This window comes from Manacus candei, unplaced genomic scaffold (assembly GCF_025592945.1).
Source record: "Manacus candei isolate 608988 ecotype Guabito, Panama unplaced genomic scaffold, ASM2559294v1 h1tg000045l, whole genome shotgun sequence".
Lineage (NCBI taxonomy): Eukaryota > Metazoa > Chordata > Aves > Passeriformes > Pipridae > Manacus > Manacus candei.
This window is the reverse complement of record NW_026138093.1, coordinates 7,542,609-7,567,425: the sequence shown is the minus strand read 5'-3', so window position 1 is coordinate 7,567,425 and position 24,817 is coordinate 7,542,609. Positions and strand designations below refer to the sequence as shown.

Here is a 24,817-nt window from a genome sequence, read left to right as displayed (position 1 = left end):
ACCACAGAAAGTTTGAGTTCCAACTATCTGATACAGTTCTGAGCCTCCGGTCTGTTCAGGTAGTCTCTCCAGAGTCCAGGAAAGAAAGTTTACTTTCTTTAAAGTTTGTCCTTGGGGTATCTGAAAGAAAGTATACAAGCTAGATCTTACAACATCTCCATCAGGGTTCATCTGTTGGCTGTACTCTTTTAATCCTCATATGCAAATCTCCGGGGCTTGATGTTACTTTCCACTCAGAGTCCTTTACTGGTCCTTTCCCCCTTGACGCCTGGGTCCACCCTCGCTCAGCTGTTGGCACAGCAGTATCTGTGGTGAGAAGAACAACAAAAGGCCCCTCCCATCGTGGAGTTAAAGAGGTCTCTTTCCATGTTTTAATTAACACCTTGTCACCTGGCCGGAATTTGTGAATGGATATATCTAGAGGTGGTCTTTGAGTTACAAGTCCCTTTTTCCTTAATCTGTAAATATGGTCCCTGTTTTTCCATTCAACAACTGCAGAGATCTTAATAGAGCATATAACTCACACACTTGGGCTGACCATGTATTACTCAAGGATCCAGATTCCCTAACTTGAAAGGTAATTTCATCCACTATGGCATAACCAGATCTTCTCTTCCCATCTACAACTCTAGATGAACCATCGATATAAAGGTTTTCACCTGTATCTAACTCTTCTTCTTCAAGATATTCTCTAATTTTAGTTTGGAGGCTTATGACCTGTGTGCAATCATGTACTACACTCCCTTGGGGTTCACCATACAGAAACTGAGCTGGGTTTTGCAAGTGTGTTACTTCCAGTTCTAATTTGGAAGTATTAAGCAGAATACTTTCATACTTTAATAACCAGCTATCAGTTAACCATTTTTCTGCCCTCTGTTTCAATACTCCTCGGATATCGTGTGGAGTATACACCTTCAGTTCTCCTCCAAAGGTTACTTTAATTGCCTCTTCCACTGATAGTGCAGTAGCTACTATCACTTGTAAACAGGTGGGCCTCTACTAACTGGATCTAGAATTTTAGAATAGTACCCCACAGGTTTTTTATGCTCAGCCCATTTCTGCGTTAAGACCCCGTAAGCTGTTCCATTTTCAACATTTACAAACAAATAGAAAGGTTTTCTAATGTCTGGAAGACTAAGCACAGGGGCATTTATCAGATCTTCTTTTAATCTTTCTAGCCTGCTCTCGTCCTCGTCGCTCCACTTCACCAGTCCTTCTTTAACTAGCTTCTCATACAAGAATTTTACTTTATTACTGTAGTTCTCTATCCACTGTCTGCAGTATCCTAAGAGACCTAGAATTTGCCTAATTTGTCTTTTATTCTTAGGCATAGACAAGGGCAGTATTCCTTTCACTTTATCAGGATCCAGTCTTTTACATCCCTTACTTAACCAATGCCCTAGATATTTTACTTTTTCCTCTGTAAATTGTAGTTTGGACTTGGACACTTTCAGACCCTTTTCACCCAGGAAATTCAGGAGTCTGATACTCTCATCTCTCACAGTTTCAGCATCTTTTCCAGCTATTAGCAAATCATCAACATACTGTACTAAAACTGTTCCTTCACAAGGTTTGAAGGACTCTAATAGCTGTTCCAGGGCTTGCCCAAACAAGTTTGGAGACTCTGTAAACCCCTGGGGCAAGACTGTCCACCTCAGTTGTTGTTTTCTATGAGTGTCTGGGTCTTTCCACTCGAAGGCAAAGTAATTTCTACTCTCCACCTTAAGGGGACAGGTCCAAAAAGCGTCTTTCAAATCTATCACACTGTACCATTGATGTTCCGGGGAAATTTGGCTTAGTAAGGTGTAAGGGTTAGCGACTACTGGGAACCTTGTCACTGTTTGTTTATTTACCTCCCTCAGATCTTGTACCAGTCGGTCGGTCCCATCAGGCTTTTTCACAGTTAGGATGGGCGTGTTATGGGGAGACATGCAAGGTTCTAGCAATCCCTGTGCCAACAGCCTCTCTACAGTAGGCTTAAGGCCGATTCTTCCTTCATGAGGGTTTGGGTATTGTTTTACTCTAATAGGTTTGTCTGGATCCTTCACAGATATTTCAAAGGGCTCAATATTCAATTTTCCTACAGTCTCAGGGGTATACCACACTTCTGGACTGATCCTTTTTTCATCCTCAGCCATAAGGGCATAGATTTTCACCTTCAACTTTTGCTCTGATACAAAATCTTTGGTGACTGAAACCCTAACATGATGCACATGGCAGTCTTTTAGATCCAAACAAATCAGTGCACACCCTCAAAATGCAGTAATAGCACTCACAAATGGAAACACAGATGCCCTCTCCAGATCTGTTTCAAAGCATTTTACCAAGTAAATAGAGCAACAGAAGCAAATTCCAAAGTATACAGGTTCAATAGACATGTTTGTGTCTGTTAACAGCAGAGAGATTCCAGTGTTATGTATTTACCTTTGTGAAGACTGGGCCTGCTTCCTACAAACATGGTATAAATACAGTTAAACTACAGCTCAGACCACTGTATAAAAGCAGGTATAAAAAGCTTAATTACCAGTAGCATTATGCTGCCTATATTGTTAAATGGGAACTCTGTCATCAAGATGTAGATTGGCTTGTGAGCACTGAATTAAAGAGCTCTGAAATGAAGAGTAAAATATAAGTACTCTGTAGAAACATCAAGGAAAAAAAATCTGTTTTTAACACATTTTAAAATGAGAGGTACTAATGCACGGTACTGTATTAGAACATCTTTAAGTAACAATTTGATAAACATAGATTTGGGGATCAAATCAGAACTTCAATATGATGTCTTTATGTATAGTTATCTGTATGACTATATGCACTCAGAATACAGGTCCTACAAACTGATTTACATGTGCACATGAGCAAAACATGAAAATGCAAATATATTGTTTGTACTGAGTATCTCTCCAGGTGTCTATTTATAGATTTGGCTCTTTTTCAATATTTTTTATTCCAAAATGCTTTCAAATCTTTGCATGTGCATGTGTTCTCTCATAAAAAAAATCACCCATAAGGAATCCCTATACATGTGTCATTTGATGAGGTCACTTTTCTGTGTTAAGTTCCCTGGAATACACCCACCCTAAAATATGACAGCTGATCCATTTGGAAACTCACCAAAGGACAGGTGAGCTTCGTTTCTACTTTCCTTCATGATCTCCTAAGATTTGATATTCAGAGGCTGAAACTTGATGGTCCTTCCTTCTGTCCTGATCTGTCTCCTCTAAGCCCTCCTTTTCCTGTTCACTTGGCTTCCACTACCTTGTTAGCTTGTCATCCCACCCGCTTTACACCCCAAAATAACACGTTTTTCCTCTCCCCCTGTGAGCCATCACTACTTTTCTCTCAACCATCTTCCATCCAAGTCAGCAGCTCTCTTCCCTGCCAGTGCTGCTGCTTGGAGAGCCAGAAATCCTGGGCTGTCCTTTGCCTGTTGATAAACAAAGCAGTGGCTTCTTCCCCCGGGGGGGGGGGGTAGGGGCTGAAAGTGTCACCTCCCCCAGACTGGGGCCTGGAATTCCAACCACATTCCTGACCTTGGGTTTCAAAGTTACCCATCAGTTTGGGGGAGGGGAAAAGAAAAAAGGTGAAGAGATTACAGCAGCAAGTAAACTGAGGCTTAGTGTACCTTCATTTTCTCAAGCTGTTCTGGAGAAATAAATAAAAATAGTACTATGGGGAAAAAAAAGTTCAGGCCAGGTATCAGTTTCCTGAATTTGATCAGGGAATGCAGAAGAAGAACATGCCTTCAAACACACATCTGCACTACACTTATCAAACTGTACAGTGCAAAATCTGACCCCAAGGAGTCTGTACAAAACAGTGGGAATGGAATCAGAGAGGGTAAGGAAGAAATCTTCAGCAGTGCCTGTCCCAGTCAAGGGGCATTACTGAGCAGCACCTACATTTCCATGGCTCTCTGGGCAGGGAATTTTTCAGGTGTGCCAAACAGCACATCTTGAAGCTTCTTCCCACTGAAATACTAGAGACATTTCAGGGCATCTGAACAGCCACATTCTTAAAGCACATCTACCTCAAGGCAAGGGAAGAAGTGAGATCCAGTGGCACTTGGCAGAAGCTGCCCAGTGCATTGTGTCAAATGGGTATTTACCAAAAGGAGCAACAAGCTCAAGCCATCAGGGAAAGAGCCAGATGATGAAAGGGTGTTAGCTGCTGAGAATTTCTTTGGGAAGAAGTAGACTGTTAACCTGAGATACAAATTTGCAATATACCATGGAACCTTATTCAAAGTCCAGCTGCAAAATACCTTCTTGTTAAGAGTGTGAAATAAATCCTGAAGTGTCATGAAATATGTGATTTTCTCTTTATTCTCAATCAGTAATTAAAGAATCATAACTCAGAAGTGATCTCACTCTGTGCTCCAATGACATTAACATTAGAACAATGTTGTCAATGTCTACTGGTCTCTTGTGCTCCTCACTAGAAGGCACTTGGTGCACCCCTGGATATCCTGCTAATGAGGTAAAAAACTAACCCTTCTAAAGTTCCAGATTTTCCTCACCTGTTTGGACACAGTTGGACAAACTGGACTAAGTTAGTACTTGAAAGCCACCTGCTGGATTTAGCATTAATTACTCCTTGTTTTGATCATAGAGGAAAAAAGCTCACACAACACAATCTCTGTGGGCCCAACAGAGAAAACATCCCCAGGGTCTTGTTAGAGCACAAACCTGCAAACAGGGATGACAGGTCAGAGAATCACAGAATCATCAAGGTTGGAAGAGACCTTCCAGATCTTCTAGTCCAACTGTCAACCCAGCACCACCAGAATCACCCCTAAACCCCATCCCAAAGCTCTACATCCAGATGCCACCTGAATGCTTCCAGAGACTCCACCACCTCCCTGGGCTACTTGTTCCAATGCCTGAGCACTCTCTCAGTGGAAAAAGGGTTTTTGAATATCTAATATGAACCTTGCCCAAAGCAATTTAAGGCCATTTCCTCTCTTCCTGTCACTAAAGGCTTTGCAGAAGAGACCAACCCCCACCCCACTAAAACCTCCTTTCAGGTCATTGTAGAGAGCAATGAGGTCCCCCCTGAGCCTCCCCTTCTCCAGACTCAACCAGCCCAGTTCCCTCAGCCGTCCCTCAGCAGACATGTTTTCCAGAGCCTTCCCCAGCTCCGTTCCCTTCTCTGGACACGCTCCAGCCCCTCAAGGGCCTTTTGGCACTGAGGGGCCAGAACTGGACACAGCACTCCAGGTGGGGCCTCCCCAGAGCCCAGCACAGAGGGGCAATCAGTTCTCTGCTCCTGCTGGCCACACTCTTCTCCACAAAGGCCACGATGCCCTTGGCCTTCTTGCCCCCCTGGGCACACTCTGCCTCATATCCAGCCGCTGTCAGGCAGCACCCCCAAGTCCCTTCCTGCTGAGCAGCTCTCCAGCCCCTCTGCCCCCAGCCTGGAGCGTTCCAGGGGGTTGTTGGGACCCAAATGTGGGCCCTGACACTTGGCCTTCTTGATCCAGCCTGTCCAGATCCCTCTTCAGAGCCTTCCTGCCCTCCAGCACATCCACACTCACACCCAGATCAATCAGTCTCCCAAACAGGACAAAGTCTGACCACCAGCAGTCGAGGGTGTCAGTTCTGCTGCCCCCTCCTTCCTCCACCCAGAATGGAAAATCATTTTGGGGTCTCTGTGCCCAATGGCTCTGACCACCACATCCCCCACCAGTCACAGAATCATGGAATGGTTTGGGTGGGAAGGGACCTTAAAGAGCATCTCAGTCCAACCCCCTGCCATGGGCAGGGACACCTTCCACTAGACTCAGAGCTCACAGCCCCATCCAACTAGGCCATGAACACTTCCAGGGATGGGGCAGCCAGAACTTCTCTGAGCAACCTGTGCCAGGATCTCACTACCATCACAGTGCAGAAATTCTTCCTAATATCCCATCTAACCCTTCCCTTTCTCAGTGTGAAGCCATTCCCCTTGTCCTGTCACTCCAGGCCCTTGTCCAAAGTCTCTCTCCATCTTTCTTGTTGGCTCCCTTCAGGCACTACAAGGCCACAATTAGGTCACCCCAAAGCCTTCTCTTCTCCAGCCTGAACAATCCCAATTCTCTCAGCCTTTCCTCACAGCAGAGCTACTCCATCCCTCTGATCCTCTTGCTGCTCCCCTCTGGACTCGCTCCAACAGGTCCATGTCCTTCCTGTGCTGGAGCCCAGAGCTGGAGGCAGCTCTGCAGGGGTGACAACATTACAGCCCTGTGTGTTCCAGCAAGGACACTGTGGAACATCCAGGAGTAAAGGGGCCATTGTGACACTGTAGGGCCTTCTGGAGCCAAAGGAACCCTGGGACACTGGGCAATCTCATGGAATCAAGGAGCATTGTGACAACGTGAAAACTCATGGAATTAAGAGGCCATTGTGATAACTGTAAGGCCTCATGGAACCAAAGTAATCCTGGGAGACTGTGGAAACTCATGGAATCAAGGGGCCATTGTGACACTCCAGGGCCTCATGAAATCAAAGGAATCCTGGGACACTGTGGAATCTCATGGAACCAAGGATTCATTATGCAATGAAGGGCCTCATGGAACCAAGGGAGCCCTGAGACATTTTGGGCCTTCATAGAATCAGGGGCCATTGTGACACTGAGGAACCTCGGGGACTCAGAGGCCACTGTGACACTGCAGGGCCTCATGGAACCAAAGGAACCCTGAGACTTTTCAGAACCTCATGGAATCAAGGGGCCACTGTGACACTGCAGGGCTCATGGAACCAAAGGATTCCTGGGACACTGTGGAAGCTCATGGAACCAAGGGGCCACTGTGATATGTGGGGCCTGATAGAACCAAAGGAGTCCTGAGACATTTTGCAAACCCATGGAATCAAGGGTCCATTATCACACTGCAGAGCCTTACGAAGCCAAATGGACCCTGTGACTCTGTGGAACCTCATGGAATCCAGTGGCCATTCCCACACTGTAAAACCTCATGGATACTGTCAGGTTCCCATTATTAAAAGATGCCTCTGCCCAAATTCAGCTGCAAAGGAGACCATGTGCCAAAGTCAGCAGTCCAGGTTTGATTTAACAGTAAATAGGAGGGAGAGAGAGAGAAAGAAATGGAAAGAGAGAGAGAGAGAGAAGAAGGGGGTGGTGGGAAGACAGTGAGAGAGAGACAGAGATGAAATAAATCTATCACACCATGGAGATCCCTGAGGCTCCCACCGGTCCTTCTTCACCCTGTTCTGCTTGGTGGAGGGTCACCAAGTTGTGCTTCTGGGCTATCACTTTTATACAGCCCAAGCCCCGGGTATTCAGGGGGGTAGATGCTGTTCCCACAACCTGGGCTGGCACGTCTACAAGGACTTGCTTCCTTTCCCACAGCTTGCCATGGTGGGAGTTTTGCCCAGTGTGCTTCCAGTCTGCAGGTGGGAATCTTTGTCTGGATGGGTTCCCCAGACCTGCCTTACCAGCCCTGGCTTCCTGTTGGGGCTGTCTGCTCTTTCCCACACTCTGCACAGTGCAATTCTGTCCTGGGGGCTACTTCCAGAGCTTCACCTCCCTTTAGGCCTTGGAATTAAAGGCCTTCCTGTTTGCCACCAGTGCTTATGTGTTGCGGTGTCTTATGGGATTTTCCTGCTTTGACAGTGTTTTGAGACAGTTCATTGTGCCCTTCAAGTCCTTCCATGTGCACACACACACCACTCTCACCAGTGTCTGGCTCTCCAAAGAACACAAGCCCTGATGATTTGTAGCTCCCACTCCAGTGGTTGGCACTTGGAGCTCCCTCCGTACCCAGAGCTCAGAGCTCCCTTGTCCCAGAAAGTTTAAAGAGATTGTGCCTCATTCTGACAAGACAACCCTTGGAAAAAGTGTCCCTCTGTGTTTCCTGGGATAAGAGCACTCTATTGTCATCTTCCAAAACCTTGGAGAGGTCCCAGAGATCCCTCAGGAAGGAATTTGGGGCCTCAAGCACAAGACCCCTATATAGAGGCTGAGGACTCAGGGGTCAGTGGTGTGAAGATTGAGGACAGTAGAGGAGTAGCCTGAGAGGTCTGGAAGGGGGGTGTGAGAGCTGGTGGAGCTTTTCTTCCTGTCAGAAAACAGCCTAAGAAAGAACTTGTGCCACCAAGGGCAGCTGGGGTGGCCTAGACTGGTGACCAGAAGTAAGAAATTTCCCTCTGAGGTCAGTGTTGTGGTGCAATATGTCACAAAGAAGGAGTCTGGATGAGCCCAAGGCTTTGTGTGTGCAGGAAGAGCCAGGGAGGACGCAGAGATGTCAGTGCAGGAAGGTGCCAGCCAGGTGGGGCAGCCGGGGGGATGACGACAGCCTGCAGGGAAAGGGGCAGGGCATGGACACCGTAGGACAGCCTGGGCTGGAGAGGAGACAGGGATGGGGAGAAGCTGAAAGGCCCTGACACAGCCACCTTCTGCAGGCCTTTGGCCAGGGCTGCTGTCTGTGCCCCTGATGCCAGGAGCAGGGGAGTGGCCCTTGCAGCCCTGGGGCCTCATGGCCTCCTTGTCCCTGCTCAGCAGCCTGGCAGGTGCCACCCCATGGTCCTGCCCTTGGCATTGCACATCCCACATCCCAGTGCCCCAGGAAGAGCCCTGAGGAATGAGGCAGGGACAGGATCTCCCTTCCCAGGGGCTGGGGGTCAGGGCTTGGCCTGTTTGATTAAGGAAACAAGTCCACTTTTCCTCAGCATCAGAACCACCTTTCCCTTGCTTGTCCATCTTTGTCATCACTGTCTGCAGTTTTCTTCTCTAACTGGAACCTGGGGACACGTTCTCAGTTGTGTCCCTCAGTGAGACTCATTAGCACTAAAGGAAACTTTAGAGTTTCAATCTCACTTTGACTTCTTGAGAAGTTGTTTGAACTTCCTCTCAGGGACTGAGTCTCATGTAAACAACACCAAACCCCCCCAAGGGTCATTAAATGAGCTGGGCCTGCTGCTTTGCTGCTGAGCTGGGCCGGGCTCCTGGCACACTGGGAGCCCCTGGCAATCAAGAAGAGCTTCAAAGAGACAGCTCTGCTGGTGAGCAGCTCCTCTGCACAGCCCAGCAGGGCTGAGGGCACTGCCTGCAGCACCCAGGGCAGGGGAGTGAGACAGAGAGAAGTTAAAGGCTGTCAGATGTAGAATGATGCTGAGACCTCACTGGGGGAGAATTTTTAACAGATCTTGGAACAGGAAGTCTGTTCATGCAGGGCAATGGGACTGCAGCTTTTGGAGGCATCTGGGAAAGCTGGCACTGCCCACCAACTACAGATTCTGTAAGTGCAACTCTGAGAGCATCTGGAGTGCAGAGGAGGAGGACATGCTCAGAGCTCCAGCTCCCTCTCAGAATATTTCCAAGACAAAGATTTTTATAAGGTTAAAGAAATTTCCTGAGATTGTGTTTCCAGTTTCCAACTCTTGAGGAATGGGAGGAATAATTAAGAAAGTATTAATTTTGACAAGTCCCTGAGACATCTGAACTGTGAGTGCTCAGTAGGTCTGTCTGAGCTTCCTAATGTGCTTTCAGCCACTGCTCTGCCTGTGGGCAGCACCAGCATCACCTCTGCTAGACCCATCAGGACTAGTCTGAGATGTCTTTTTTGCACCTGCAATCGGAATATGACCCCTACCAGTGCAGCCTGTGCTGCTGGGGAAGGAGTTGAGTCTGCTTAAATCAAATGCCATCAAAAGGACACTTGGTTGTCTCCCTGAGGTTTCCTTCCAGGATGGAAACCTGTCCATAAACATCTCCTTGTTATGTGAAACCCCTGCACAGTGATGCTAAAACAGAGAAAATGCTGTTCAGTAGCGACCCAGCACTGGAGCTGAAGGAAGATCTCCTAGGAAATCAAAAGGCTGTCTGTGTGTGACATGGGGAGTGTCTGTAGAATACAGCTTTGACTTTGTTTAGATAAGTCCAAGCTTACTGGCCTCTTACTGTCTTCTTCTCCTGTGTTGGAAACAAACACCCAGAGGCAGCAAATGTCCAACAGCAGCTCCCTCACCCAGTTCCTCCTCCTGGCATTTGCAGACAGGCGGGAGCTGCAGCTCCTGCACTTCTGGCTCTTCCTGGCCATCTCCCTGGCTGCCCTCCTGGCCAACGGCCTCATCCTCAGTGCTGTAGCCTGTGACCACCACCTGCACACCCCCATGGGCTTCTTCCTGCTCAACCTCTCCCTCACAGACCTGGGCTGCATCTGCACCACTGTCCCCAAAGCCATGCACAATTCCCTCCAGAACAACACAACCATCTCCTACACAGGATGTGCTGCACAGCTCTTTTTCTTTTATTTCTTCATGTCAGCAGAGTTTTCCCTCCTCACCATCATGTGCTACGACCGCTACGTTGCCATCTGCAAACCCCTGCACTACGGGACCCTCCTGGGCAGCAGAGCTTGTGCCCACATGGCAGCAGCTGCCTGGGCCACTGCGTTTCTCCATACTCTGCTGCACACAGCCAACACATTTTCCCTGCCCCTGTGCCAGGGCAATGCCTTGGGCCAGTTCTTCTGTGAAATCCCTGCCATCCACAAGCTCTCCTGCTCACACTCAGGTTACCTCAGGGAAATATGGCTCATTGGGGTTAGTGTCTGTTTAGTGTTCGGTTGTTTCATTTTCATTGTTTTCTCCTATGTGCAGATCTTCAGGGCTGTGCTGAGGATCCCCTCTCAGCAGGGACGGCACAAAGCCTTTTCCACCTGCCTCCCTCACCTGACCGTGGTCTCCCTGTTTGTCGGCACTGCCATATTTTCCGACCTGAAGCCCCCCTCCATCTCCTCCCCATCCCTGGACCTGGTGGTGGCAGTTCTGTACTCAGTATTACCTCCAGCACTGAACCCCCTCATCTACAGCCTCAGGAACCAGGAGCTCAAGGATGCCCTGAGGAAAATGATGACTAGATGCTTTTCAAGAGCAATAACCTGCCTCTTTTCTTCTGCACAACAGTCATTGTGTAACCATTTACTGGCCCAGCCTGCTTTCTAAAGCTTTTGAGAGTGGTGGTGGGGGCCGTTTCCTACATTTTTTCCTCTTTTAATGTTGTTAACACAGAAATTTATTCTCCATCTCATACCTAATTCACTCTCTCTTTGTTTTGACCCACAATTGTGTAAATGAGGGATCATTCTCTGTGTGCATTTAAAGAAAAGAAAAGTTTCTGCAGCAATTTCTTTGTTAAACATCCTGCCTTTGTTATTCTGTACATGAGGAATCACAATCTCTGAGTAGAATAAAGGTCTTGAATTCTTTTTTCCAGATTCTCCCTCCAACAACTTCCCTGAAGCTGGAGGGCAGTGCTTGTGTGCAGAGGAGAAAGGGTAAAGAGTCCTGGTACAGGAGCACTGCCAGGGAGCAGCAGCTCTTGGCCTTTTCAGAGATACTGTTTTTCCACTGCCTCCCTCTCCTTTCTGCTCCTTACCCAAGGCCTGAGTGCTCTGGCAGCTCAGTCCCTGCTGTGTGTCAGTCCTGTGACCATGGGCAGGGACAGGCCCTGGGCACTGCTGGGACAGAGCTGGGCTCCTTAACATCATTTCCATCAGGAAAGGGGATCCCCCTGGGCAGTTCCTGAAGGCTTTGTTCTTTTTGAAAGGTTGGTGTAAAGAACAAGGCCAAGGAATAGACTCTCCAGAGTCTCATTGCTTTGCTTGTTTCCCCATTCAGTCCCTGCAGTGAGAGAAGTGACTCACTGGGGTACTTGAGGGACTGAGGGCTGGTTCAGATGTTCTGTGCTGGTGGCCAGTGGCAAATGGTCTCCACGTCACCTGCCTGGGGCTCTGCAGCTTGTGAGGGCTCTGATGGCAGGTGAGGACTTGTCTGTAGGAACTCAGGCAGTGCAGGAGAGCACAGAGGATCTGCAGGGACAGCCTGTCCCATCCAGTCAGCAGGGAATGGAGCCCTGGAGCAGAATCCTGCCCAGGGTGGAGTTACCAAAGATCAAGTACTAAATGTCCCTGTGAACTGGTAAAGGAGAGTTCTGCAACCCCAGGGGAGGCAGCAGGAACAGAGAAAGGACTCTGGTCAGTGACTCGTCTCACCTGCAGTGAACTCCCCTTGTGCCTCCCCAGTTCAGGGGGGGCTGTACCAGAGCCAGGGCTGGGCTTTCCAGGAGGGTGTCCTGAAGAACTCTCCAGCCCACAGGCTGCATGGAGTGGAGCCCTGCCCTGCCCTTTGTGCCATTGGAAACAGCCCATGGTCCTGACCAGCCTTGTTCTTGGCTACTGAGCCTTCCAGGACTATGGCAGAGGGTGGAGAGGAGTGATCCCCATCCTGCTGGGTCTGCTCCCCACCCTGACCAGCATGGCCAGTGCAGGCTCAGCCCAGGGTGCCACAGCCCCTCCCTGTGCAGAGCAGCACCTCCAGCTCAGGGCCCTGCAGGGATCCCAGGCTGGGATTTGCAACTGGCAGGGGTAGCCTGGACACACTGACCTGGGCAAAGGGATGTCCCTGGAGAAGAGCAAGGCAGCATTTCTGGGCCTGCAGAGAGGAATCCCTGACACAGAGAAACCTCTTTCTGCAGCCCCCCCTGGGGACAGGCTGCTCTGTCCCTGGGCCAGGACTCTGGGCTGGGCTGGACAGAGGGGCTGGCACTGAGGGGCACAGTCAGGCTGTGCTGGGCATCTCCTGCAGGTGATACCAGGGCTCCAGCAGTTTCCCTGACCTCCACTTCCTCCTGCCATGCTGAGTGTCCAGCCCCTGAGCTGATGGGGATGCTGAGACTCCTCTCTGTGCCCCAGGAGCTGCTGTGCCCTTCAGAGGGGCTGGGGCTGTGGGGGGAGTGCCCAGAGCTCTGCAGCACCCTGGGCTGGGCACTGCTGTGGGGCCAGACCAGACTGGGCTGCTCCACCTGTTGACCTCTCTAATGAAACCACTTCTAATTTTCTCCTGAAGAACCATGAGAATATGTGTTGTGTCCTGAGCACTAGACTGGACCCTTGGGATAATAGAAAAGGTTTTGGAGTCAGGGATATTGAGAAGGCTGGGCAGTGTCACTGGGAGACCTCTCCCTTGGAAAGGCCAGAGCCAGCCCAGAGCTTCCTGGGGCCTTGGCAAAGGCAGACATGGAAGCAGTCTGCAAACAGGGTAGCAAGGAGGGTTGGCAGAGTTCCAGACTGCTCAGGCTCAGCAGGGAAGGGGATATGACAAGTCTTCCTGCAGCCATTGCCAGGCATGGGAAGGACAAGGCAGGGATTGCAGAACCCCTGTGGGAGGGAAAAGAAGGGGATGTTCTGTGCCCAGACTGTTTCAAGGCTCTTGACATTGTCTCCTGTGATCTCCTTAGAGCCAGACTGGTGACAGCTGGACTGGAGAAGTGAAACATGTGGTGAGTGGGAAGTTGAATGACTGATGAGGGTCAAAAGTCATGGCACAAATTCCTCTTGGCAGCAATTCCCAGGTGACATCCATCAGGGACCAGCCCTTGACCATTCCTATGGAACATCTTTATTATGTCTCTGGATGATGGGATGAAATGCACTTTCCACTCCTTTGTGGATGATGCCAAGTTGCAGCAAGTCTGTGAGAAACCTTGTCTAGTTAATGGTAACTAGGACAAAAATGTGGTCAAGATGAGTGAGTGGGATAAACTTGTCTTGCCATCAGGTGCCCAGCAAGGCCCAAGACAATGAAGAAAAAACTCATGGGTCAGAGGAAAGGAAAATCAAAAGGAGGGAAAAAGACCAAACACAACCAAACCAAACCCAAACAAACACAGAATGAGAGAATATGCTGAGGTGGAAGGGACCCACAAGGATCATCCAGTCCAACCCAACTTTTCCATTGCCATCTGCCCCCACCCCAGCAGGCTCTGAAGCAAAGCACGGCTTAGGTCCAGCCCAGCTCTGCTCTGACAGAAAGAACCTGCAGTCAGGGACAGGAAGAGGACAAAGTCTTGTTTAACCAGCCTGAGGAATAATGGGATCAATGACCTCCTCTATCCCTGGGCACTTGAATGACCCTGTAGATCAGGTTTGGTAGCAGGGAGGGGGCTGCAGGTTTCCCTTAGGGAAGAGGAGATCAGGAGTTGACTCTGTGTCAGAGAGAGCCAGTTTCAGGTGGCTCCAAAATGGACCGGCCAGTGCCCAAAGCTGAGCCAAAAAGCAATTCCAGAGGCACCTCTGTGATCACCCTTTGGAGAAAGGATAAAATCCAGGGTGCTGTAACCCAGAGAGGAGTGAGAGAAATGGGGGAGAAACAACCCTGCAGGCACCAAGGGAAGTTGAGAAGGAGGAGTGAGAGAGCCTTGGTGGGCACCTGGCAGCCAAAAGCCAACCCCCAGCCCTGAGAGCCACAGCTGAGCCCAGCACAAAAGATTCTTTAGGTCTGGAGGTTCTTTGCAGCAGCTTTTTAGCAGAGCTGCCAGCTGGGCCATCAAAGGGGATGCTCAGCTGGGTCTGAAACCTGGGAGATCCTTGTCAGCCTTGGCTCTGCAGGATAAGAAAGAACTATAGAATCCGAAATAGTTTGAATCAGATGAGACCTTTATAGGTCATCTAGTCCAACCCCCCTGCAATGAACAGGGACATGTTCAACTAGATCAGGTTGCTCACAGCTCTTTCTAACCTGGCCTTGAATGTTTCCAAGGGTGGGGCATCGATGACCTCCCTGGGCAACCTGTGCCAGTGTTTCACCACCCTCAGTGTAAAAAATTTCTTCCCTATATCTAGTTCAAATCTGCTCTTTTTTAGTTGAAAACCATTATCACTTGTCTTACTACAACTAAGTCTGTGCCCATCCTTCTTATAGGTATGATATCAGGAGCTCCTTACAAGCCTTGACCAAACCAGCTGAGCAATGAAGAGCCCCTGGACTGGACCAGGGTGTGGTGAAGTGTCCCTGGACTGGACCAAGGGTGTGGTGAAGTGTCCTTGCACTAGACCAGGTGCTCCTGGATGATAAAGGTGGGAACAATCCAGAGTGGAACAGCAGGGGAACACAGGATAATCAGTCATCCCATGAAAGCCTTTGAATATTCCCTGCCTGAATCACAGCCCTAATGGAACAGTTTGGATACAATTCCCAAATAGTTTGGAAACTCCAGTCATTCCTGACACCAGGATGGAAATTCAGCAGATAACTAAAGCCAGTCCCCTTGTGAACCCACAACCAGCAGGGCTGAGGAAGGCCCTGGCAGCTCCCCAGCACCTCCCTCTCACTGGGACACCTCTGGCAGCCTCTCCCAGCTCGGGAACCCTCCAGTTTGCAACACTCCAAAGACCCTCCCTGATGCCCAGGACAATTCTGATCCCCCTCAACAAACACTCCTCCAGCTGTGACCCTTGTCTGGTGGGAAACACAAAGGGATTTGGGGGAGTGTTTCCCTGACAAGAAGGAGAATTTGGGAGAGGGACCTTTGCGCACCCAGCTATTGATGTGTCCACACATCTCTGCCTGGGTGTGGGTGTGAATTGTCTGTGGTGTGAATGTTGTTATTGTGAATCTGTAATTCAGTCACTGTTAAAATTGTAGCAAATGCTATTGAATCACCTGATAACTGTTCAATTGGTCAATGGTTAAGTGCTACTAATCTCTTTTGCCCCCTTGTCTTTGGATCCAAATCCTTTTGTGCCCTGACCCTCTTGCATCCCAAGGCTCTGTGTAAATCATTCCTATTCATCAAAAAATATATATTTTTCATGACTTCCACTTTAAAATCTTCCTCCTTAGCTAAACTACAAAACAACTCCAATTAGCTGTAGAACTCTTGAAGACAATTAAAGGAATAGTAATATTTTTTTTCAGTGTTTTAATGGGTCCCACAGTGTGTTTGGAGTTGCATCAGCTGTCAGTCCAAGATGGACCATGTCAGAACTGGTGAGGTTGGGGGGTGAGGAGCAAGGTTGATCAGACAGGGTCAGTGTGGATCTCCTGAGGAGACACTCAGCATCAAGATCACTTGGAGAACACCTCTATCACCTCTTCTCTGAACTAAAAAATAGCCATAATTGAATTAAAAAAAAATACAAACTTTGAAGACTTGTTTTGAAATTGCCTTGAAGACAATTAAAGGAAAACAAAGAGATCCTGAGGGATTTCTGCATTTTAATGAGCCCCACAGTGTGTTTGCAGCCCACCCCATGATCCTGAGGTGCTGAGAGAAGATTGAAGCAGCTGCTGAAGAAGTCAGAAGCCAAAGTGCAAGTGCCTTGAAGCATTGCTGGGCCCCACTGAGGGCAGGCACTGCCAAAGCCTCCCCAGGGACTCCTTGGAGCAGCTCCTTGGAGGCCAGGAGTGCAGGCAGACAAAGGCTCTGGGCAGGCCCCTGCAATGCTGAGCAAAGCCTGCCTTGGTTTTGTGGAGCACAAAGGCCAAGGCCTGAGCCCCAGGCCCTGGCCCAGCAGATCCTGTCCCTCCCGGCTGGCTCAGGGCTGTTTGGGGGGCACTGGGATGGCAGGGGGAGGAACAACAAAGGCCCAAACCTGGGCAACCCCTGCCAGGCTCCTGAGGGAGGGGCGAGGCAGAAACCAAGTGCAGAACCTGCCAGGCAAGTTGCTTGTGGTGGCCTGAGTGGCAGAGGCAGCTGCCAGAGGCAAGGGGACAAAGGCCTGGGTGCCTTTGGGCCTTGCAGCCCTGCCAGAGCCCTTGGCCATCTCTCCTGCAGGCTGTCCTGCCCTGGCCCTGCTGCTGCTCTGGCCTTGCAGGCTGCACACACCCCTCCTGCTTTCCCACCCCCTCCCAGCAGCATTTCTAGACCCTCCCTGATGTCTCTGCACCAGCTCTGGCTCTTGCCATGTGCACTTGGCCTTCTGAACTTGGATCCTGAGCCCCTGTGCCACAGGACATCCCTGCCAGAGCCCAGGCCCTTCTCCTGGGGGTCACTGCAGAGCTGAGCAGATCCAGGTCACCTCCCATTCCTCTGCCAACCCCCTGGGCCTGCTCTGGGCCCTCCAGGTCCTTGCCCTGCTCCCAAGGGCTGTGGGGGTGCTGAATGGTCAGGGCTTGGGGTTTAGAGCTCAGGGTGAGGATTAGGGAGAACTTTGGGAGGTTTGTTGTTCTGCTGGCAGTGTCTGCTTCATGATTGGGGAAGCGGGTTTTGGGCTGGTTCAGGATTAAAGCTTGACTTTTCCTACTGGTAATACAGGTTTGGGATTGGGCTGGGCATTAGAGGATGAATAAGAGTCTTGAGTTCTGGGTTTGAGCTTCTTCTGGCTTGGAATTAGAGAAGTGGATACCTTTCCATTGGAGGAGCAGCACCTTTGGGGGGGTTTTGGGGCTTCAGGTTACAAAGTGCATAAAGGTCCATCAGGAGTGTTTGCACAGTCAGTGTTTCAGCACCCTCAGCATTACCTGAACCTGGTTTTACCTCATATAAATCCTTCCTCTCTGTTGGTCAAGCCCCTCTTTCCTTCCCCAATTTTCCTTCCCTTTTGTCCCAGTTCCTCCCAACCTCCTCAGAAGTTTCATCAGGATGGGCTCAGCTTTGTGATAACACAGTGCAACCTCATGGAATCAAGGAGCCACTGTCAAACTGTAGAACCTCATGGAATTATGGGGCCATTGTGACATTGGGGAAACCCTTGGAATCAAGAGGCCACTGGGATGCTCCAGGGCCCCATGGAGCCAAAGGAACCCAGGGACAGTGGGCAACCTCCTGAAATAAAGGGGCCATTGTGACACTGCAGAAACCCATGGAATCAGGAGGCCATTGTGGCACTGCAGGGGCTCTTGGAAACAGAGAAACCCCAGGCCACAGTGGAATTTCATGGAATCAAGAGGCCATTGTGACACTGAGGAACCTCAAGGACTCATGGGGCCGATGTGACAATGCAGGGCTTCCTGGAATCCTGAGAAATTTCAGACCCTCCTGGAACCAAGGGGCCACTGTGCCTCCCCAGAACTCCATGGAATCAAGCAGAGCCGCTGCCTCCCCCCGCCGCAACACGGACCGGAGTCGCCGGCTCTGCCCCGCTTGGACACCTCTGGAGTCAGCGTGTTCTTGGGCAGCACAACTCGGATCAGAGACTTTCCCAGATTTTGCTTTGCCCCCTCTTTTTCCCAGGGACAGGGCAGCCTCTTCCCATGGCCCCTCTGCTCACACAGGGTGTCCTGCTCTTCTCCTGGCACATCCCATCTCCCCACAGAGCCTTTCCCCAGGGGAACACGTCTGTGCTGGCCTGAGCAGCCCTTCCTTCACCCCCTGCCCGTGCTCCCCACAGCCCTCGAGCTGGGGGGGTTGCTCTGCAGAGCACGGGGGCTGTGGGGCCCAGGGCCATGGGGGACTCTGTTGGGCTGTGCTGCTCAAGCTGGGAGGCAGAGCCAGCTGATGGTGCTCCCTGCACTGACCACCTCCCCCAGACCCTCCTGTGTGGCCATGGAGGGGGCTCAGAGGGGCCCTGCCTTGTTCCAGAGCTGGGACATTGCTTTGGGGGCTGCTCTTGGTCAGCCTGTGGAAGTTCACTGAGGGGAAGATGAGTCACTCCTCAGACTCCTGTCCCTGTTCCTGCTGTGTGCCCTGTGCTCTCATGGATTAAACCAGAAACGTGGTACTTGATCTCTGGGTGACTCCAGCCCAGGCAGGATTCTGCTGTCCTTGAGCCCAGCTCTGTCCCAGCAGTGCCCAGGGCCTGTCCCTGCCCGTGGTCACAGCACTGACACCAAGCACAACAGTGACCAACCAGCCAGAGCACTCAGGGACCTTCCCCAAAGGCACAGAAGGAGAGTGTGGAATTGGGAAGGATCAAGTGCTGCTGCTCCTTCCTTGCAGAGCTGCTGTTCTGGTCCCCTTTTCCCCAACCCCCCTGCACACAGGCACTACCTTGACATTTTACAAAGGTCTCTGAAAAACTATCTCAGAAACACCAGGTTTCTACTGTGTCCTTTCATTTGTTTTAATATGAAGAGAGGGTTCCTCATTTCCACAGGGGTAGGGTCAAATTCAGGAGGAAAACAGTGAATTAGAAGCAGGATCAAGAACAAAAATTTATTCTGCACTACATAATAAAAAAGTCAAAATACCAAAGAAAACATTCCTAGCCCCTCCAAAATCCTGAGAAGAGAAGGGTTGGTCTGTAGCAAGTAATGTTAGGAATGATTTACAGAAGAAAAGAGCCAGCGTTTTGGTTCTGAAAAGCATCCAGTCATCGTTTTCCTTATGGCATCCTTGAGCTCCTGGTTCCTGAGGCTGTAGATGAGGGGGTTCAGTGATGGAGACACCACCGAGTACAGAACTGACACCACCAAGTCCAGAGATGGGGAGGAGATGGAGGGAGGCTTCAGGTGGGCAAATGTGGCAGTGCTGACAAAGAGAGAGACCACAGCCAGGTGAGGGAGGCACGTGGAAAAGGCTTTGTGCCGTCCCTGCTGAGAGGGGATCCTCAGCACAGCCCTGAAGATCTGCACATAGGACAGCATGATGAAAACAAAACAGCCAAAACCTAACAAACAACTTATTGTAAGAAGTCCAATTTCCCTGAGGTAGCCTGAGTGTGAGCAGGAGAGCTTGAGGATGTGTGGGATTTCACAGAAGAACTGGCCCAGGGCATTGCCCTGGCACAGGGGCAGGGAAAATGTGCTGGTTGTGTGCAGCAGAGCATTGAGAAAGCCAGTGGCCCAGGCAGCTGCTGCCATGTGGGCACAAGCTCTGCTGCCCAGGAGGGTCCCGTAGTGCAGGGGTTTGCAGATGGCAATGTAGCGGTCGTAGCACATGATGGTGAGGAGGAAATACTCTGCTGCCATGAAGAAGGCAAAGAAAAAGAGCTGTGCAGCACATCCCTTGTAGGAGATGGTTGTGGTGCCCCAGAGGGAATTGTGCATGGCTTTGGGGACAGTGGTGCAGATGCAGCCCAGGTCTGTGAGGGAGAGGTTGAGCAGGAAGAAGCCCATGGGGGTGTGCAGGTGGTGGTCCCAGGCTACGGCGCTGAGGATGAGGCCGTTGGCCAGGAGGGCAGCCAGGGAGATGGCCAGGAAGAGCCAGAAGTGCAGGAGCTGCAGCTCCCGCCTGTCTGTGAATGCCAGGAGGAGGAACTGGGTGAGGGAGCTGCTGTTGGACATTTGCTGATTCGTATCACAGGGTCTGTTCAGAAAAGGAAGCCACAGGGTAGAATTACAACAGCCACCTCTGACAATATTACTCCAGATTTCAATGTAATTAATTTCAAGATTTAATCAAATTTTTCTGTCTAATATGTGCTGGCAGAGGGCTGTGTGTGGCAGGAGGTCTTGCCATGTGTTGCCAAGTAGTTCAATGTGTTTCCAGGCCAGCACTGCAGTTGTGCTGGACAGAGCAGGACAGGAGCCCTCCTGCAGAGAAGCCAAGGGCTGGGACAGGAGAGTGCCCACCCCCAAAGGAAGGCTCAGAACTTCCCAGGATCCTGCCCAGGCAGAGCTGGGCCTTGCTGGGGGCAGCTCCAAGCCCAGCAGCACAGACCCAGCAGAGAGGGCAGGGTCCTGCAGGGGAGAAGTTTTCCAGGCAGAGCAGCTCCTTGCCCAGCACACAGTGCCCAGCACAGCTGCAGGGAAGGGCCCCCAGAGCTGCCTGAACGCCCCCTCCCCCAGGCCTTGGGGGCACTTGCCCCCCACTCCCTGCCCAGGGCTCTGCTGCCTGGAGCTGTCCCTGCCAGCAGCTGCTTCCCTGGGCCCAGGGCTGGGCCCTGCCAGTGCTGCCAGAGCCCATCCCAGCCCTGGGGGCTCAGCTCTGCTCTGCAGAGCCCTCCCAGCAGCACAGGGCACTGCCCAGGGGCATCTCTGGCTGGGCAGGCTCTGATGGCAATGTCAGAGCAACCCTGGGGAGGCTGGAAAAGTGACACTGATGCGTCTATAAGACAGTTTTGATGTCTGATACTCTCAGGTTCAATGCCCTCTAATCTAACAGAGTTTAAGTTTCAGTGTCTCCTCCTGTGCTCAGAGATTCCTTTCCCTGTTGCAGTCAGCACCCAGACAACCCAGAGTATAACACTGAAAGAACTGGTTCATTCTCTTTAAGGTACCCCCTGTCTGTCTGTGCCTCTTGCAAATAGCTTCTGGAAAATTTCCTGCTTTGATCTGGAGCTGTGATCAGCCCTCATCCCTGCAGCACACTGTGGAGATCAGAAGGACTCTGCCCTGCTCTGCCCTCCCAAGAGTTGTTCCTTCCCCACAGCCCTTCTCCCCCAGCCCCGTGGCAGCTCCTTGGCCGGGCTGAGAGCTGACCCTGGCAGGCAGCAGAGTCCCTGCCCCAGCACACAGAGCCCTGGGGGCAGGACCCTGCTCTGCACCACAGCCCTGGGCACCCCTGGCTGCACCCCCACCTTCCCACCCCACAGCCAGCCCTGGCACAGGGAACCTTCTGGCCCTGGGCCTCTGATGGGGCAGCAGCAAGTCCTGCTCTGCAGCAGCTTCTCCTGCTGCACCCCAGCAAATCCAGCAGAGCCATCCTGACAGCTCCTGCCACTGCTGCCATTTGGCAGCTGGCAGAGGCACTTGCAGGAACTCACCTGCACTGCTCTGCAGCCACAGCCTGAGCGTGGCAAAGGGCTGGCAAGGTTCCTGCCCTGAGCAGCTCTGCCCTGTCCTCCCACCCCAGGATCCCTTGAACCTCCTGCTCCCTTCTCCTCTCTGCCCTTGCTGCCTGCAGCTCCTGCCCTGCTCTGGCATATGGCCACTTCCCCTGCACTGCAGCAACTGGGAGAGTCCTGCTGAAAGATCCTGGAAGCTGTGGGATGTGCCAGCTTTAGGAGATGCCTCCAGGAGGGCAAGTTGAACTTTCCTACAGCCAGAGAATTCTTCCTTCAAATCCTGGGAAGGTTTCTTGCCTAGTGAGAGCTCAGTCACCTCCCAGCCCAGGCTGCCTCTCATCTCTCTGTCCTTTCTCTCCTGTGCCCTGGGTGCTGCAGGCAGTGCCCTCAGCCCTGCTGGGCTGTGCAGAGGAGCTGCTCACCAGCAGAGCTGTCTCTTTGAAGCTCTTCTTGCTTGCCAGGAGCTCCCTGTGTGCCAGGAGCCCGGCCCAACTCAGCAGCACAGCAACAGCCCCAGGCAGCCCTTTCTCTGCCCCTCTGGGCTCCCTCCAGCTGTCCCTGGGGCTCCAGGGGAACCTGCTGGCACACAGCTGAAGGAAATAATGATGTGCCTTCTCTCAGCTGGGCACAGACACTTCTTTCAGCACTGTCATTTCTCCAAACACACACAGAGTTAAGTCCAAGAGTCCCCTTTTCATGCCCCATCATTAGACAGGAAACCCAGACAGTGCCCAGGAGGGATCTCCTTCACCTGCACTGAGGGAAGGACTCAGCTGAGTCAACAGAGGTGTCTCCTTGTGGCTCTGCAGACCTGGGGCCAGAAGGACACTCAGCTCCCTCCACAACCCCCATGGGCTTGGATTCCTCCTGCCCCACTTCAGTGGGCCCAAAACAGGCCCCTGCAGGTGACTCTTTGTCCCAGCTCCCATGGGAATGAATGAAGACCAAAGCCAGGAGTGACCTGCTGGGACACAAAGCCCTGGTTCCTTCTGAGGGGCCAGAGGTGACCGACATTCCTGCTGGGAACTGCAGGCTGCAATGGAGCAGTTCCTAGGGACAGGGCAGCAGCTGTGGGATCTTCTTGGAGGCTGCTGGGACATTGCTTTGGCCAACTTCAGTGGCAGAAGGGGCCCACATGTAGGACAGGGGAACCTGTCACTGTTCCTTCTGGCCAGGGCAGCCCCTAGAGGTGTTCAGGTGACCAAATGGAGTCAGGTGGCACAGGGAGAGAGGTCTCTCTCTGTTGTTTATCAGGGTATTTTCTACATGTCCTCAGAGTACAATGGCAGTTGTCTCATGGACATCCCTTCACTGCTGAACCTAATTGAGGGCAGCTGAGCCTGGATTGAACAGCCAAAGAGGGGCCTGTAGTGCCAGGGGAGGTGCCAGGGCTCTGCAGCACAAGTGCAGCAGCTGCCATGGACAGCACAGGGCCTGTGCAGAAACTCTGTCCCCATTCCCAGCAGTTGTGTGACAGGCACCACCCAGGGCTTCTCAGACACATTGGGGGCCTTTGGGGCAGGGAGTGAATCCCAGCCCTGCAGGGACACAAAGGCTGTCCCTTCTCTGCCCAGCCAAGGCCGGGCCAGGCACGAGTCCAAATCCCATCAGCCCAGGCTGTCCACACTTGTTCCCTCACTCTGCTGGCTCTTCTCTCCCCCAGCATTTCAGCAGCATGTGCTGATCTCCTCAGGGATCAGGCCTGTGATTTTCCCCCTGGGCCTGAGTCCCAGCACATCCACCCCCAAGGCCATTGTCAGCAAAGCCTCTGCCCACCCCAGCTCTCGGGGCTTTCAGAGCAGCTTTCCCCACTGCAAGTCTGTTCTTACCTCGGTGCCCCACTGAGGGGCTGCAGCCAGACAGGCCCCAATATTGGCCTCTCCCCCCAGGAAAAACTAGACAAAATTATGTACGTTTTAAATTTTTTGAATTTGCTGGAGGAACAGGAAACCCACACAGACAGAAGTCCAGCAGAACGTCATTTTAGAACGAGTGCTGTAAGTTCAACCTCCCAAAAAGCGAAAATCATGTACCGAGACCCGCTGACCGAGACATGGGCGGGCCCTTTCCCCTTGATAACATGGGGGAAGGGCTACGCGTGTATTTCAGGTCCTGACGGACCAAAGTGGGTCCCGGCAAGGAGGATAAAGATCCATCGCGACTGAACTACACCGGAAGACAACATGCATCCGCTTCGCCTTTTCATCATCTCCAACCTTGCCATCTGTGGGCTCGTCCCTCTCAGCGACACGTCACCTCTACGAGAGTGGATGAGCCAACCAGGAGAGAATTTGTGGGTAACGCTGGCTAAGGCTACGGGCACAGACACCTTGTGCCTAGCCTTGGCCAGCGCAGGAAGCCCATTTCGTACTTGTCTTGTAGGAGTTCCCATCACCTCCAGAGAATGGAACTCCTTCGTGTCCCAAACTCGAAACAAAGGAGCCGGTCCACTCAATTCCCCTAACCTTGCCCAAACAATTGCTTCCCTTAATTTTATTGATATTCCCTTTCAAGAAATTGATTTGATAGATTCACTCCCAACCACAGCGTGCGTTATTTTCCATCGTTACACCCAAGCTGTTTTATTTACTCCCCATAACGTAACTGCTAATAACCCCCTTTATCGTGAGTCTACTTCGCCGTGGTGCAATGGCTCGATAGTTACAACTATCCCTACAGAACATGTTCCTAGGAACATGAAACTCCCAAAGGGATACTTCCTATTGTGCGGGGATCGGGCATGGCCAGGCATTAGAGCCTACCCCGAGGGAGGACCCTGCACAATAGGAAAATTAGCCTTGTTCAACCCGGCGAAGTTCCACCTACAAAATCAATTTGTTTTCCCAAAAACCCGAGTTAAAAGATCCCTTTCCTTTTCAATGGGCGCTCCCCTCCGCTTCCCGAACTCTAAACCCGCTGCCCCTAAACCCGTAGCCCCCAAACCTTTACCTAAACTCGAAGTTACACCCCAACCAATTCAGATACCAAAGTCTCTCCCTGCACCACATCTGAATCTTGGAAAGACCCAGTATTGGCCCACACCTCTGCCCTTCCCAGAGGACTGTGATTCCAACATTCACATATGGTCCAGGGTGAAGAATTTCTGGGCGTCCTTCCCTATCCCTGGGATAGGGACAGCACACGCCCTCTCTCTGCTCACGCACCTTGGTTGTTGGCTAACCAAGGAAGCTAATGCTACAACCCAGGCAATTGAGGGCTTGCTGGCGGACACCCAGAAATCGAAAGAGGTAAGTTTACAGAATCGAGCCGCCATCGATTTCCTCCTCCTGGCACACGGTCACGGGTGCCAGGAGTTCGAGGGCATGTGTTGTATGAATTTCTCGGACCATGCTGAATCCATTCACCAAAGCATCAATCGATTAAAAGGCCTGGTCCGGGAAATTCATCAAGACAGAGGCGTAGGGCTCGATA

General features: G+C 51.4%; 2 protein-coding genes across 2 annotated transcripts in view; both read right to left on the bottom strand.

Annotated features, from left to right (window-relative positions):
• Positions 1–24,817, bottom strand: part of LOC127474810 (uncharacterized) — a 1,039,526-nt gene that overhangs the window by 598,765 nt on the left and 415,944 nt on the right.
• LOC127474886 (olfactory receptor 14J1-like) lies at positions 18,922–19,943 on the bottom strand. The gene has a single exon (XM_051796207.1). It carries the CDS (start codon positions 19,941–19,943, stop codon positions 18,975–18,977), a length of 969 nt encoding a protein of 322 aa, XP_051652167.1. The 3' UTR covers positions 18,922–18,974.